At 40.2% G+C, this 13,863-nt stretch overlaps 1 protein-coding gene across 11 annotated transcripts in view; it reads left to right on the top strand.

The window, feature by feature from the left end:
* Positions 1 to 13,863, top strand: part of TCF4 (transcription factor 4) — a 385,601-nt gene that overhangs the window by 122,670 nt on the left and 249,068 nt on the right. For all 11 annotated transcript variants that reach the window (XM_027525705.1, XM_027525688.1, XM_027525689.1 and 8 more), the window contains 2 exons: positions 7,871 to 7,932; positions 11,231 to 11,327. In XM_027525705.1, coding sequence (XP_027381506.1) covers positions 7,871 to 7,932; positions 11,231 to 11,327 — 159 coding nt within the window. The remainder of the gene's footprint in view (positions 1 to 7,870; positions 7,933 to 11,230; positions 11,328 to 13,863) is intronic.

Genomic DNA, 13,863 nt, shown 5'->3' with positions numbered 1-13,863 from the left:
CCTGAGATTATTTAGTGTTCATTTTTGAAAAATAGTTTATCTTGAACTTAAGGAAAGTAATATTGTTGCACTGTTTCAAAAAATGTATTAATGGAAGTTTAACTCGGTGGTTAATAAAAGCTAAAATTTTCAGTAATTCCTTTCTGAACAGATTTTCCTACTGTACTTTCCCTCCCAGTGTATCCATATTTTACCTTTCCTTATACTATTTATATATTTATGTATATGACCTATAATATAATCTGATACTTGACCTTTGAATTCTCAAATTTATTTAATAGGGAAATCCACGAGCACTGAGATGCCAGGTGGACAATGCTCTGAAAATGGAACGCCCAGGTCCCTGTTCTTTGTATTTGAAGTATCTTAAAATTTGTGTGGGACGCATCACCACAGTCATCATCTTTTGCTTAGTCAGATTTGGGAAAGTGCTGGAAGTTTCTCGCCACTGCTTAGATTACTCCTTCTGGAGCCTGTCTTGTTTCTTACAGAAGCAGAAAGGAGTGGTCTTGGTGGTGTGGTCCTTGTCAATATCTGAAGCTCCTCAGCTCTTCCTGCCTCTGTCCTTGGACTCAAATTGGACCTCAGATCACTGTACTTAGGCTTCTTCTTATACTGGGTGCTAATGAAAATGTGCGCATCCTTAACACGCTCTTTGCTGATGAAATATTTTGAACTCTAAATTCATCTGGCACTGACGGGGAGCATATGCCATCTCAGTTTGTGTGGAGGGCTCAGCCAAGGGTTCTTCCTGGACTAGGAAATTAGTAGGAGCCACAGATGTATGCAGTCTGTGAGTCTCCGTGAGGGTGTGGAGGAGATTTAATAGTGTCTGTTATTGCAGAGAGAAGGACTTAAGACCGTGTAGACTTCCACATGCCTCAGAATGACTGTCTTTCCAGGAAGAACTCAATCTCAACCTCCTGAAGCATTCTGAGTGTGTAAAAGCTTTTATCAGGAAATCCGTATGTTTCTACAAGAGTGGGAATTTGTAGAGCTTTAGGGCAGCAGAGAATACCACTTTGGTTGTTCTGACTTCATGAAACTGTAGGACCCTGGTGGTTTGGCATGTTCTGGTTTCTCAATGAGGAAGGGATGGATACATAAAGCTGCCCCAAATCAACAGTTAGGTAACCCTCACACTTGTTTATTTCAAATCAAGGTTAACTTATATAATATTCAGTCTGTGTTCTTACCTTGGACTTCTGGTAAGCAGACGTAACTTTTGGCAGCATATCATTTATATAGCATACAGAGTTATGTTGAAATGGTGAGATGGAAAGAGGATATTTGAAAGGTAAATGAAGTCCCTCAAATCTAAGGCTCACTGAATTCTCACCATGTTCGTGCTGTAGGGGGGGTTCATGGAGAAGGTGGGATTTGATTACTTCAAACATATTGGCTGTTGTGAAAATCCAGGAGATTATTTGAAAATCTCAGACCCACTAAGCAGAACAAACAGCCATAAAAATGTGAAACTCAGATTTCCTTGAATAAACCACAGTTTGCCTGCTTATGTGTTTTGATTATCTTAGTGGTAAAGAACCTGCCTGCCAATGCAGGAGATGTAAGAGATGCGGGTTCCATCCCTGGTTGGAAAGAGCCCCTAGAGGAGGGTATGACAACCCACTCCAGTATTCTTGCCTGGGGAATCCCATGGACAGAGGAGCCTGATGGGCTACAGTCCATGGGGACACAAAGAGTCGGACACAACTGACGCGACTTAGCACTCACGCACGCACACTCTGCCACGTGTCTAACAAGTATCGGTTGTGTACTTTGGTAATCATTCCTTGAGGTTGGAAACCTTATTATTCCTTTCTCTCCTATTAGATACCTGCTCTGGGTGGATGCTGAGTTTTCACTTTTGTTCTTGACCCAAGAGGCCATTACAGTTTCTAGGTTGGCAGTTGTCCTCAGGGCAAAAAAATGTCTTCTTCCCCTGTGGGTTCCAGCCTTCACTTCGATTTTGGCTGGATATTTCCTTACTATCTTGTCAGTTCATTTGGGTTTAGAAGATTAAAAATTTTTAATCCATCATTTTTTAGTGATTTTTTTAAAAAGCCATGAGTATTTATTGACTTATAAGTTTTTGTTGAAATATAGTTGATCCACAGTGTTGTGTTGGTTTCAGAGTACAGCAGAGTAGTTCACTTATACATTTGTGTGTGTGTGTGTGTATATATTCCTTTTTAGATTCTTAGAAGATACTGTGTATACTTCCCTGTGCTAGGTCCTTGTTGGTTATCTGTTTTACAGTTTTTGTTGTTGTTGTTTACTTGCTAAGTCATATCTGACTCTTTTTTGACCCTGTGGACTGTATAGCCCACCAGGCTACTCTGTTCATGGAATTTCCCAGGCAAGAATACTGGAGTGGGTTGCCATTTCTTTCTCCAGGGCATCTTCCCCCATCAGTGATCTAACCCATGTCTCCTGCATTTCAGGTGGATTCTTTTCCATTGAGCCACCTAGGAAACACATTATATATATATAGTAGTGTGTATATTAATCCCAAACTCCTAGTTTATTCCTCTCCCACCTTCCCCTTTGGAAACTATAAGTTTGTTCTCTGTGTCTCTGAGTCTGTTCCAGTTTTGTGAATACGTTTATTTGTATCCACTTTCTAGATTCCACGTACAAGCCCCATCACATGATATTTGTCTTTTCTCTGATTTACTGCACTTAGTGTTTTGTGGCAGAGTTGTTCCACTATACTAGGCTGCCCTATTTCTAAGAATGGAAATCAAAACTACTTATTTTACAGTTGACAACAATGAGTTCAGAGAGTCCGGTGACTGGCTCAGGCCGTAGAGCTGGTTAACGCAGTCTGTGGCTGAAATCTAGGTCTTTTTTCCAGCTCTGTGCTTTCGGACATTGGTCCAGTCTATGGATAGTTTTGATCTCACTGTCCACATAAAGTGGAGATTTGAATAACCAATGAGTATGGATGGGAAATCATGAAAATTAAAATTCATCTCTGTGTATCTTTTCTCTAAAAGGAGCGTTTGATCCTCATTCTACCCACGCTTTGCTTTTGTGTTTTAGTGTTGAAATGTCAGGCATTTTAGAGGGGGCTTATGCAGAACTACTCAAGTAAAATCACAATTTGTAGATGGTCAGATTGCCTCCTAAAGCAACTGTCAAAACCATGGACATTACTCAGCCTGTCCTTGTCTAAAGAAATTAGAAACAATTGAGCCCACGTCAGTCTTTCGGAAGAATAATTGCTATCTTCCACTTTTTTTTTCCTTTGCCTCCTTCCGCCCAGGTGGTTGTCTTTCTCTTACGTGTCCCATCTTGGATAGAGAGTGACAGCAGAACAAGGGAGACGTGAGAACTCAGTATTCATGCAGGAACAAGGGGGACATGAGAACTCAGTATTCACGCAGGAACAAGGGAGACGTGAGAACTCAGTATTCACGCAGCTTCTATCTTGGGCAGTTTTTCATTTGTAACTGTGTTCCCTTAATGATTTTCCTGAACAGTTTGGGTATTTTAATCCAAGGCTATGAATCTTGTTTTACTCTTTGCCCACTAGAATTTTGACCCCTCTCTCACAAATATCTCATCCATCACAGTGTATGTTTTAAGTTTTTTGTTTTTGTTTTAAAATACTTATCTGTTTGGCTGCACTGGGTCCTAGTTGTGACATGTAGGATCTTTAGTTACGACATCTGAACTCTTAGTTGCGAGATGTGGTATGTGGGATCTGGGTCTCCGACCAGGGATCGAACCTGGGTCCCCTGAATTGGGAGCACAAAGTCTTGGCCACTGGACCACCAGGAAACTCCCACAGTGTACATTTTTGATAAGCTCATCATACATATGGCCCGATTGTTCTCCTGTTTTTATTTTCCAGCCTCTCTGATGTCTTCAAATATTTCTTTTTATGTATTTGTGTTGTATACATTCAGTAATCTTCTGTGGACACAAGACTGGGGCTTCCCTGGTGGCTCAGATGGTAAAGAATCTGTTTGCAGTGCATGAGACCCGGGTTTATATATTTGTGTTGTATTCATTCTATAATCTTTTTGTGGACACGAGAGTGGATATAAACTCCAAAAGTAAATACATCCATGGGAAGAAGGGACTGGCGGTTATGGTCGAGCTGGTTGTAGAGAGACCTGAGCTGCTTATCGGGGAGACCTTGACCGTGGTGGAGAATGTTCCTGACTTGAACGTGGTCAGGTCCTGTGTCTGCCAGCTCTGCCATCTGCTGTCACATTGGGAGGGTTTTCTGTCCCGTCTAAGCCTCAGTCTCCTCCAAGATAAAATGGAGATACTGGTAGTGTATTGAAGTGCTTGGCACAGTGTCTGGCATATTTAAGTTCACAAAATACTAACTAGTATTATTTTTTTGAGAGATAAAAAATAGCTCAGGCAGAAGGAATAGCGGGTACAAATACCTGGAGGTAGGAAGTGTGTGCGGTGCCCAGGTACACCACTAGGAGCAGGGGATGGCCACGTGTAGGCCACGTGCAAGGTTTACATAGAGAGTGAGTCTGGGTGTAGATGCGCCGGGAATGTGGACTGAATGCTGCAGAAACCGTCCACCTGGGCAAGGATTTTAGGACGGGATGTGAGCTAGGCAGTGGGTGGCGGGGTAGGGCATGCATCTGTCTTGTGTTTCCAGAGGAGGTTGGTGGTTCTCAAAGCTCCTGTGTACACGAAAATTACCTGAAAACCTCGTTAAAGACAGTTTTCTTGGCCCCACCTTCAAAGATCCAGGATCAGTAGGTCTGCAGTGGACCCCAGGATGCTGATTTTGAAATGAGCACACCAGGTGATTGGACATAGGCAGTCCTCAGGCACACTTTGAGATGGACTGAGATCCTTGTTGAGGAAATGCTTGCTGACTTACTGGCAGGTCTGATGAAGCTCAGTGGGAGGGAAGATGGAAACAAATGTCTTAAAAATAACATGTTTACATTCAGTGCATGCTATAGCTTTGAATCTTCTTGCCCTGGATCAAGGAGCACCCGTTGTACAGGTATTCTTTCAAATAAAAAATATCAGAAGTCATACAATTGTTCTGTTAAGTCTTGGAGGGCAAGAGAGGTGTCCTTACCTTCTCAATTTGCAGGAGGCCACTGAAGGAAAAGCCTGTTAAAAAGAGCAATAAGAGGAAGGAAGACTAAAAGAAGATACAGCAGCGTGAGATCAGGAAATGAAGAGGATGGAAATGGGAAAGAATGGGAAAAGAGCAGTCAGATTTGATTGGGTGGGAATCTATTTGTGAAGGAAACCAGCCAGTATTTAACCTGTTTTGAAAAAGCTAGACTTCCAGCATTTTTAATTAGTGGATTGCTCGCTTTTGAAATTGCCCAGTTGGGAATACTCAAGTTTTGATGTGTTTTATTTGCCTGCTAATTAGCAGCCTGCTTGGTTGACCATCATTTTCCCTTTATTCTGTGGACAGAAGATGTATAGGAACATCTCTTGAAACACTCTGGCTTAAATCTGGGCTCAGATAACTTCACTGTGTATTTAGTAAGAGACTGTATTCATTATAAATCAAATTCTAGGACATCTTTTTTTTTTCCAGCTCGATTCTTCCTTTTTGCTCTTTAATAGAATTTGTCCTTTAGAAGAGGACTTCTCAACCTTGGCACAGTTGACATTTGAGACCAGGGTATTTTGTGTTGTGCGGGTATTCTGACATGCACAAAACATTTAGCAACGTCCCTGGCCTCTAACCACTTGATGCCACTAGCTCTGCCCCGCCTCCATGCCCTGCCAAGTTGTGACAACCGAAAATGTCTCCAGACATTGCCAAATGCCCTCTGGGGATCATAATCACCCCTAGGGCAAAACTACTGACTGGGAAGTACTATGCTTCCCTTTCCTGCTTGTCTCTGCCTTCCTTTCATGTTTGAAATCCTTTTTGAAAATGGATTAAATGGGTCCAAATAAAACAGAATCCTATGGTAGACGTAGAGATTCACTGCTGTTCCTTCATTACTTTTGGGGCCAAGTTTAAGAGGAAAACCTCTCAAATTAATCCAGGTTGGCTGTTTCAGGTGAGAAGGAAGTCAAGATGTGCAGACTTCTGGTTGATAGGTTTTGTCATTTATATCTTTGTGTATGTGTGTGTGTGTGAAAACAAATTTGATTTGGTGTTAAGGATGACGAGAACCAGGCAGGCTACAAAACTTACTTGTGTGACAGTCCCCAGAGTTCAAGTCACTTTTATATATACGTCCCCCAGTTTCACAGTAGATGGGCTAGGAGCTTGGGTTGTTAAACAGCAAATTTGGAAAGTATTGTACCTTTTCTGCAGACTTCCTCTTCAGAGCTTGCATGACATCTCTTAAAGCTCACAGCCACTGATTATTGAAAAATTTTTTTAAATTTCATTTTCTTTTCTATTTTTGTCTGCAACATGCAGCATGCGGGATCTTAGTTCCCTGACCAAGGATCCAGTCCTTGCCTTCTACAGTGGAAGTGCAGTCTTAAGCACTGGACTATCAGGGAAGTCCCATGCAGGCACTGATTTTAGCTATCTGCAGGGGATAGCTTTTGCATTTGCATTCTCTTTGGAAGAACTTTCCAAAGTAACTGAAACGATATTTGTCAAAAAAGATTTCACGTTTAGTGGTCCTAGTTGTTGATTGCTGTTTCTAGTCCCTCTCTTAATATTCTAAAACACCATGTCCTCTACTGGATCCCCAAATAAGTCAGTTAATTATACTATGATCACTTCTGCTGATAATAAAATAGGAGTAATTAAGGGAAGGACAGTAGTGCATTAAGAAACAGTATTACTGAAATGTTAGAAAACATGGTCCATGGGAGTACATCTCCTGAGCCGAAGTTTCACACCTCCTCCTCCAGTCCTGTCAGAGGAAGCTTGTGATGGCCGTCTGTTACCCACCATCATCAAGATAATAGAACAGTGAAATTTTTATCCTCAGAAAGGGCCTTTCATCAAAAATCTCAAAGCCATTTCTAAATTTAGAGTGACTGATCTTGCGCGCACTTTTATGTTCTGAGCAGTGAACGTGGGAACTTAGCCATCAGACTCCCCTTCCTTCGTATTTGCACCTGAAGCGCTGAAGAAGCATCTCGAATTTGGTCAGCGTTAGAACTTCGCTGGTACAGGGCCTAGAGAATCCCAGCCTTCTGGGAGTTCACACAGGTCATTTTGCCATAATTTGTCAAAATAAAACATTGCTTTAACAACTTTCGTGTCCACATCTCATTGTCCAGATTAAGGACTGTAGGCCAAGTGTTGTGCCTATTAAAAAAAAAAAAAAAAGACTGAGATGGTGTGGTCCTAAGAAACTTAAAAAGTCTCTTGATAGCCTTGTGATGTCCTGGTGGAAATAGACTGTTAATGTCCTTTTTCATCTTACGTGTTTTCCTGCACGTCTGTCCTCTGGTGGGTAGGCCTCGAGTGGCTTGTCTGAGCTGGTAAGAGGGCCGAAAGTGTCTAGGAGCGTTATGGCAGGTGTGCCGCTAATATTAATAATATTAATAGTATGGATATTTACCTGATTTAACTTTTGTGTATGTGTGAATATTAAGGTTGTGTTAGTGTAGTTTTAACTTAACCTGTCCAAAAGATTTTAGTAAGATTTTAAGTGCAATTTCAGGTTGATAAAAGTTGAGGCTATGAAACATTGTGAAGGATGGAAGAAATTTTTATGTTCATACCTCTGGTTCCTGAGGGTCCAGTTCGTTTCTGCTGTGAATTTAAATGAGTTAATTTAAGTAGTTGGGTCAGAAGCTACTATCATCATGGTAGCCTCGTGCCTGATTCTTAATTAAAGGCAACAGGAGATTAATTTGAAACATTAATTTGAAAGTGCATATACAAAAAGAAAGAATTATTGCAAGAAAGCCTAAAGAATTTTTCTCTTGTCCCTAGATGTAGAAGACAGAAGTAGCTCAGGGTCCTGGGGGAGTGGAGGACATCCAAGCCCGTCCAGGGTAAGTATATCTAATCTTTTCCCCACAAGCAGACATCCTAATATGTAAATTGACAAACTGAAGGTGAGTTTTTTCTCCCTGACACACATCTGCATGGCTATATATGCGGACTGAGTTTAATGAGGATCAGCTTCTGTTTGGCATTTTTTTCATGCTCTTATTGGGTGTTATTATTGACTTTGACACCCCTTCTACTTTGGCTAACCAGAAGACAACCCCTTCATTAAACATTTGGCCTTGCTTTGCCAGTTACTGATCCAGTGTTAACAGAAAGCTATTTTTTGTAGGTGGTGCAACTTAAAAAAAAATTCCTAGTATCCCTGTAATATATTGGTGTAAATAGGTCACTGAATAATTCTGAAGACATCCTGTGCAGTTGCAGCTTCCAGTATCATCTGCATAATAAGTCTGTGTCGGTTCCACTTTGTAAACACGTGATTGTCCCACCACCAGTAGTGCCTTTGGTCACCAGTGGGTTCGTTCATTTAATTTTTTTTTTTTGAAAGTAGCTTTTATTTTTAAAACACACACAACCCCAAATCCTTAAACTTCAAAGTAAACGGATACGATCTGATTTAGACGAAGTCTTATTCTTCAGACTTGCTCATTTGTCAGTGTTCCTTAAGTCAGTCTTGTATTTTACACACCATGGCGCAAAGTCATTTGGAAAAGAAGTTGCTTGTACTTAACTGCACATGTCTTATTCGCTTGCAGATTTTTGCTACTCCTGTCCAAGGCTTTTGGTTGTTAGGGTGTCATGTGAAGACCATGGCATGGGGTGTGAGTAGGGTGTGAGTAGGGTGGTTAGGCCATGCGTGTGTTTGTACGTGTATGACCTTGGGTGTGTCATTTCACTTCCTTGGGCCTCAGACTGCTACTTTGTAAAATGAAGAAGTTGAACCAGAGGATCTTTCCTGTTCCTTCTAACTCAAATGTGAACGATTTTACATATATAATCTGTCTTTAATGGAGTCATCGCTAGGCCTTCTGAAATCCCTCCCAGTTTTTATAACAATACATATAACTCCAGATTAAAAGTAGACATAGACCACACAAAACAGCTGGCCCTCCCCCAAGCAGCTGTATAGATAGATGAAACGTTCTGCAGGGCCAGGGAGTGGGGGCACATTTTACTGTAAGTGTTCACACACATTTGGGGTGGAGGGTGGTCTGTATTTTGGCGTAAGAGGTAAGGAAGGTAATCAAGCTGTCCAAAGGAGGCCGTCTCTGCAAGCCGTGTTGGGCATTTCCACCTGTTCTTTGGCCTTGGGGCTCATGCTCTGGTCTCAGGGTACAGCCAGGGCTCTCGGCTTACCAGGAACTTCGCTGAGACTTTGCACCAGCTGTCGAGTTTCAGATTCTCCCACATTATATGGATGGGTTGAGGAAGTCTTTCCTCCTCCTCACATTACAGTCTTCACTTGCAGAAATCAATCCATTCCCCTGACAGCAAGTGTAGGAGACGACAGAATGTCCCTCGCTTGTTGAGTTCATTCGCATGAACTTAATGTCTTCTGCTTTCTCATTTTAATAGAACACATAGCTCTTTCAGTCGTTCTTCTGAGAGGGAGGATCATTAGGATTGTCCTGACTCTTATTTGGTTTTCATGAATCGTCTGGCCTTTTTTTTTTCTCCAGGGAATTCATTGGTGGATAACTTTGACTCAATATTTTGTAATTTGTATTTTCTAAATGCAGCGAGCTGGCATGAGACAGCTTATTGTGGCTGGCTTGTATGGGACAGCCAGGGGGCAGGTGTCTCTTTTTTCTCATCTTCAAGTGGTGATATTTCCAGTCATCTTGAAACACTGTGCTGGCGTTTAAATTAGATAATGTATATTAAGCTCTTAATAACTCTGTAGGGTGAGCATACTTAATAAACGATAATTAGTATTATGCAGTGTCTGGTATAGAACAAGTGAGTGTAAGAGCAATGATATATGTTTAAAATGTGACATCCTTTTATGCCCTGATGTACTGGCAACATCCCATCACAGTATCGTTCAAGTTAATTTTTTTATAGCCGAGGAAAGGCGGTTGAAAACGGGGTAGTTTGGAACCTTAAGGTTTCTGTCGCTTCTTTAGTGAAGGGATGTACGTTTTCATTTTTCATACAGTATCTGTCCTTTTCATGTGGGCAGATTCTGCCCTTTGGCTAACATACCAACTGATACCTCTGAGTAAATTTGACTTAGTCTTTATGGACAGTGCAACCAGCTGAGCAGCATGACTCTTTTTTTCCTTTCTGGTCACTTTATGTACCTTGCTGCTGCTGCTGCTAAGTCACTTCAGTCGTGTCCGACTCTGTGCGACCCCAGAGACGACAGCCCACCAGGCTCCGCCATCCCTGGGATTCTCCAGGCGAGAACACTGGAGTGGGTTGCCATTTCCTTCTCCAATGCATGAAAGTGAAAAGTGAAAGTGAAGTCGCTCAGTCGTGTCCGACCCTCAGCGACCCCATGGACTGCAGCCTTCCAGGCTCCTCCAGTAACCTAAAATTTGAACTCTGTCATTTAGATGATTTTAACTCTTTCCTGTATGTTATCTAACTCCTCCATTAAAAGCAAGTGACTGAGCAGTTTAAAAACCTTATTTTAATTTAAAATTCCCCTTTAAACCATGAGATGATCATAGTAATTAGAAATTTCCAAAGATTACCGTCTGCTTTAAAACTGTTTTTTGTGGCATACTTGTCCAAATCCAGAATTTATGCTTAAATTCTGATATTCATTTATAGTCCTGTTGTAATCATTTTAACGTTTTTGTGTAGCTGGTTGCTTATGGAATGATCCAATTCTTTTACAACCACAATAACGTCTATAACAAAACATTGAAATTTCAATTTCATAAAACCAAATGCTGCTGTTTACAAGGTCCTACCTTTGCCTTCCAAAGGCAGTTTGTTGCAGGTTATGAGTAACTTTCCCATAGCACATTTTGCTCTCTTTTTTTAAAAATAATGTGGGCTTATCAAAATAATAATTACGATTTACAATATATTTTATACGTCTCAGGTGTTTTACTTGCATTATTTCATTTGCTTGTAATAACTTGGTGCAATTGGCTCCATTATTATTATTCCCCCAGCTTCACTATGATTTCGGGGAAAATGTGAACTCTGCAAACTTTAGAGCCCTTCTTATGCACTGTACCTGTGAAGATGCAGCTTTCCTATAATAAGGTGCTGGGGTGAGAATGGTGGGCTCCAATTTCTTTGGTTCAGAGAGATGTCAGTAGTCAGACTTCCGTGCTGATTGATTCATGGCAAATGTAAACTTATCTGTTATTTTATTTACAGAACTATGGAGATGGGACTCCCTATGACCACATGACCAGCAGGGACCTTGGGTCACATGACAATCTCTCTCCACCTTTTGTCAATTCCAGAATACAAAGTAAGACTAATTTTAAATTAACGTGAGTTTTTGGAATGCTTATGTTTTACCATCAAAGGTAGAATACAAGCCCAGACAGAGATTCTGTTTTTAAGAACTTAAGATATTTAGCTAGTTCACTATAGTAATTTTAAATTACAGAAAAATATTGATCATCTTTGCTTGGTAATAGCGCATACAGGACTAAGTTTTACAAGTGTGTGGAATTACCTAATTTCAGTGATACTGAATCTACGTGGAAACTTTGTGTTCCTTAGATGTAAAGCACTTCTCCCAATTTCACTGTTGCGGCAGTAGTTTCCCAGGGTTAAGGCTGATGAAGTGAAAGTTGTGAATATTTAAAGTAAGAAGTATCATTGAGTCTGTCAGTTGGCAATGAGATAAAATCTGCGTTAGCGTGAACTTTTATGAAAGGGGTCATGGAAGTTCCTGTATTAATAGGTTTAGTGTGTTTAAATCAAAGTAGCATGTTCACGTTGAATTGTAAAGTCTGGTTGTGTATTCACCACGGTGTGAACTTTAGTGCTAATGATCTAGGAGATCCCCATCCTGCTTCATGAACTGACCTACATGTCCTTTGACAGCCTTTGTGTTTCCAGCATGTCTTTTCTATTGGAATTCTTAGCATATTTTTTTTCTGCTTTGACTACCTATAGGGATTAAAAAAAAAAACAAAAAAAACACAAAACCGCAGTATCTTGAGCAATGAAAAGACAATTTATAATGACTTAAAAGGTCCCAATAGCTGATTACTTTAGTTTTGATTGGGAAAAAAAGATCTTTGTTCTAATAAATGTGAGCTTTAACAATATTAGTAAATCTCTCAACTTGGCCAAATCCTGTTGCGAATCCATCAATAAATGAGGTTAAATTTCTTGGCAGAAGCTGTTGGACTATACTCCAAGGAAGACATGCAGCCATACACATATCATTTTGAAACCATAATTGCAGATGCTTCTGAGGAATGTCCTAATTTTTAAGCCTTGGTCACTATACTTCTTTTTGTAAATTAATGTTAACTTTGTTCTGTTATTTATAATTTTTTAAATTTATTTTTAATTGGAGGATACTTGCTTTATGATATCGTGTTGGTTTCTGTCACATATCAACATGAATCAGCCGTAGGTATACATATATCCCCTTCCTCTTTTAACCTTCCTCCCACCTCCCACCCCATCCCACCCCTCTGGGTTGTCACAGAGCATTGGGTTTGAGCTCCCTGCGTCATACAGCAAATTTCCACTGGCTATTTAATTTTACATGTGATAGACTGTATGTTTCAATGCTCCTCTCTCAATTCATCCCTATACTTGTTATTTAAGGTGTAGATCATTCTTGAGTGTGAGTCATCTTTTCAGAAATCACCATCAAATCCATCTACAGGGACTTCAGGTATTAAATGCACAGTAGTTAAAGCAGAGAAATACTAGGAATTTATTTTTAATGGGTGATTAAGTGTCATCCCAACTTTGAGAATCAGGATCTCAAAGCTGTATCTGACCATGGGTTGTTCTTATACTTTCTTATTTTTTTTTAAATTTAAAATAGTAACTTTTATGTTTTAACTCTGTAGCTGAAGCAAGAATCCTAGCTTTTTAAAATGAGTCATGAGATGCAGTGTTTCCTGTTTCCAGGATAGGCAGATGCAGGTGACGAGATATGTTTGTCACCTTAGATTTGAAAGAACAGCTTTACATTCTTCAATGACAGTAGCAGTAATTTTAAATTCTAACACCATCCCTTCTCTATTTATCCTTATCCAACTTCATAAAGTAAAAGATTAACTTGAAAATAATCATCTTGAAAAGTAACACCGAAAGAGTATATTAGAGAATTGTCCTGAAGAATTCTAAAACTATCCTCCGATGAGGATAAAATGTGATAAATAAATTACTACTCATATTTAGAAGTTTATATAATGTCCATGAAAAAATGTTTTCCTAAAGAACAAGTTGATAATATTACAGAAGACACCAAGCAACATGAAGATAGCAAAGAATCATTCTTGTTTGTGTGTCCTCTTGGGCAGCTGTTTTACAAACCAAATTCGTTTTATTTTTTTTTCAGTTCAAATAGTATTTAAAATATAAGTGGGCCGAGCGTCTACAGCCGGAGCTCTGAGAGCTGACTCTTTTCACTTAGTTGTTGTTTAAGCTTAAAGTCCATGTCAGCTGTGTTCTTTTACTCCGTCTGCCCTCCTTCCCATTAAACCCCTAAATATGGAGGCCAGGACAGTCTCCTGCATTGTGGTAGGAAATGCTGCTGTGTCCGGAGGCTCCCACCCACTGTTCCCCATGAAAGGACTTCTCTGTCAGATAAGCTGTCTGGTCTGAAACATGGCTCTTTATTGTTTACAAACTGCTACATTTTCCACCTCAAGCAGATTTTTGCACAGAAAAGAATTGTGCTTGGGCTAAATGGTTTATCTGACATTAACGGTGCAGTGTCAGACTAGGGTCAGGGAAGTTGCCCTCAGAGTGAGAGGGCATGGCTCAGTGTGCAAAAAAATAAAAGAAGAGAGAAAAAGGCGTTTAAA

The sequence above is a fragment of the Bos indicus x Bos taurus genome, chromosome 24, assembly GCF_003369695.1.
Source record: "Bos indicus x Bos taurus breed Angus x Brahman F1 hybrid chromosome 24, Bos_hybrid_MaternalHap_v2.0, whole genome shotgun sequence".
Lineage (NCBI taxonomy): Eukaryota > Metazoa > Chordata > Mammalia > Artiodactyla > Bovidae > Bos > Bos indicus x Bos taurus.
Note: the sequence above shows the minus strand (reverse complement) of the source record. Positions and strands in the feature narration are given on the sequence as shown.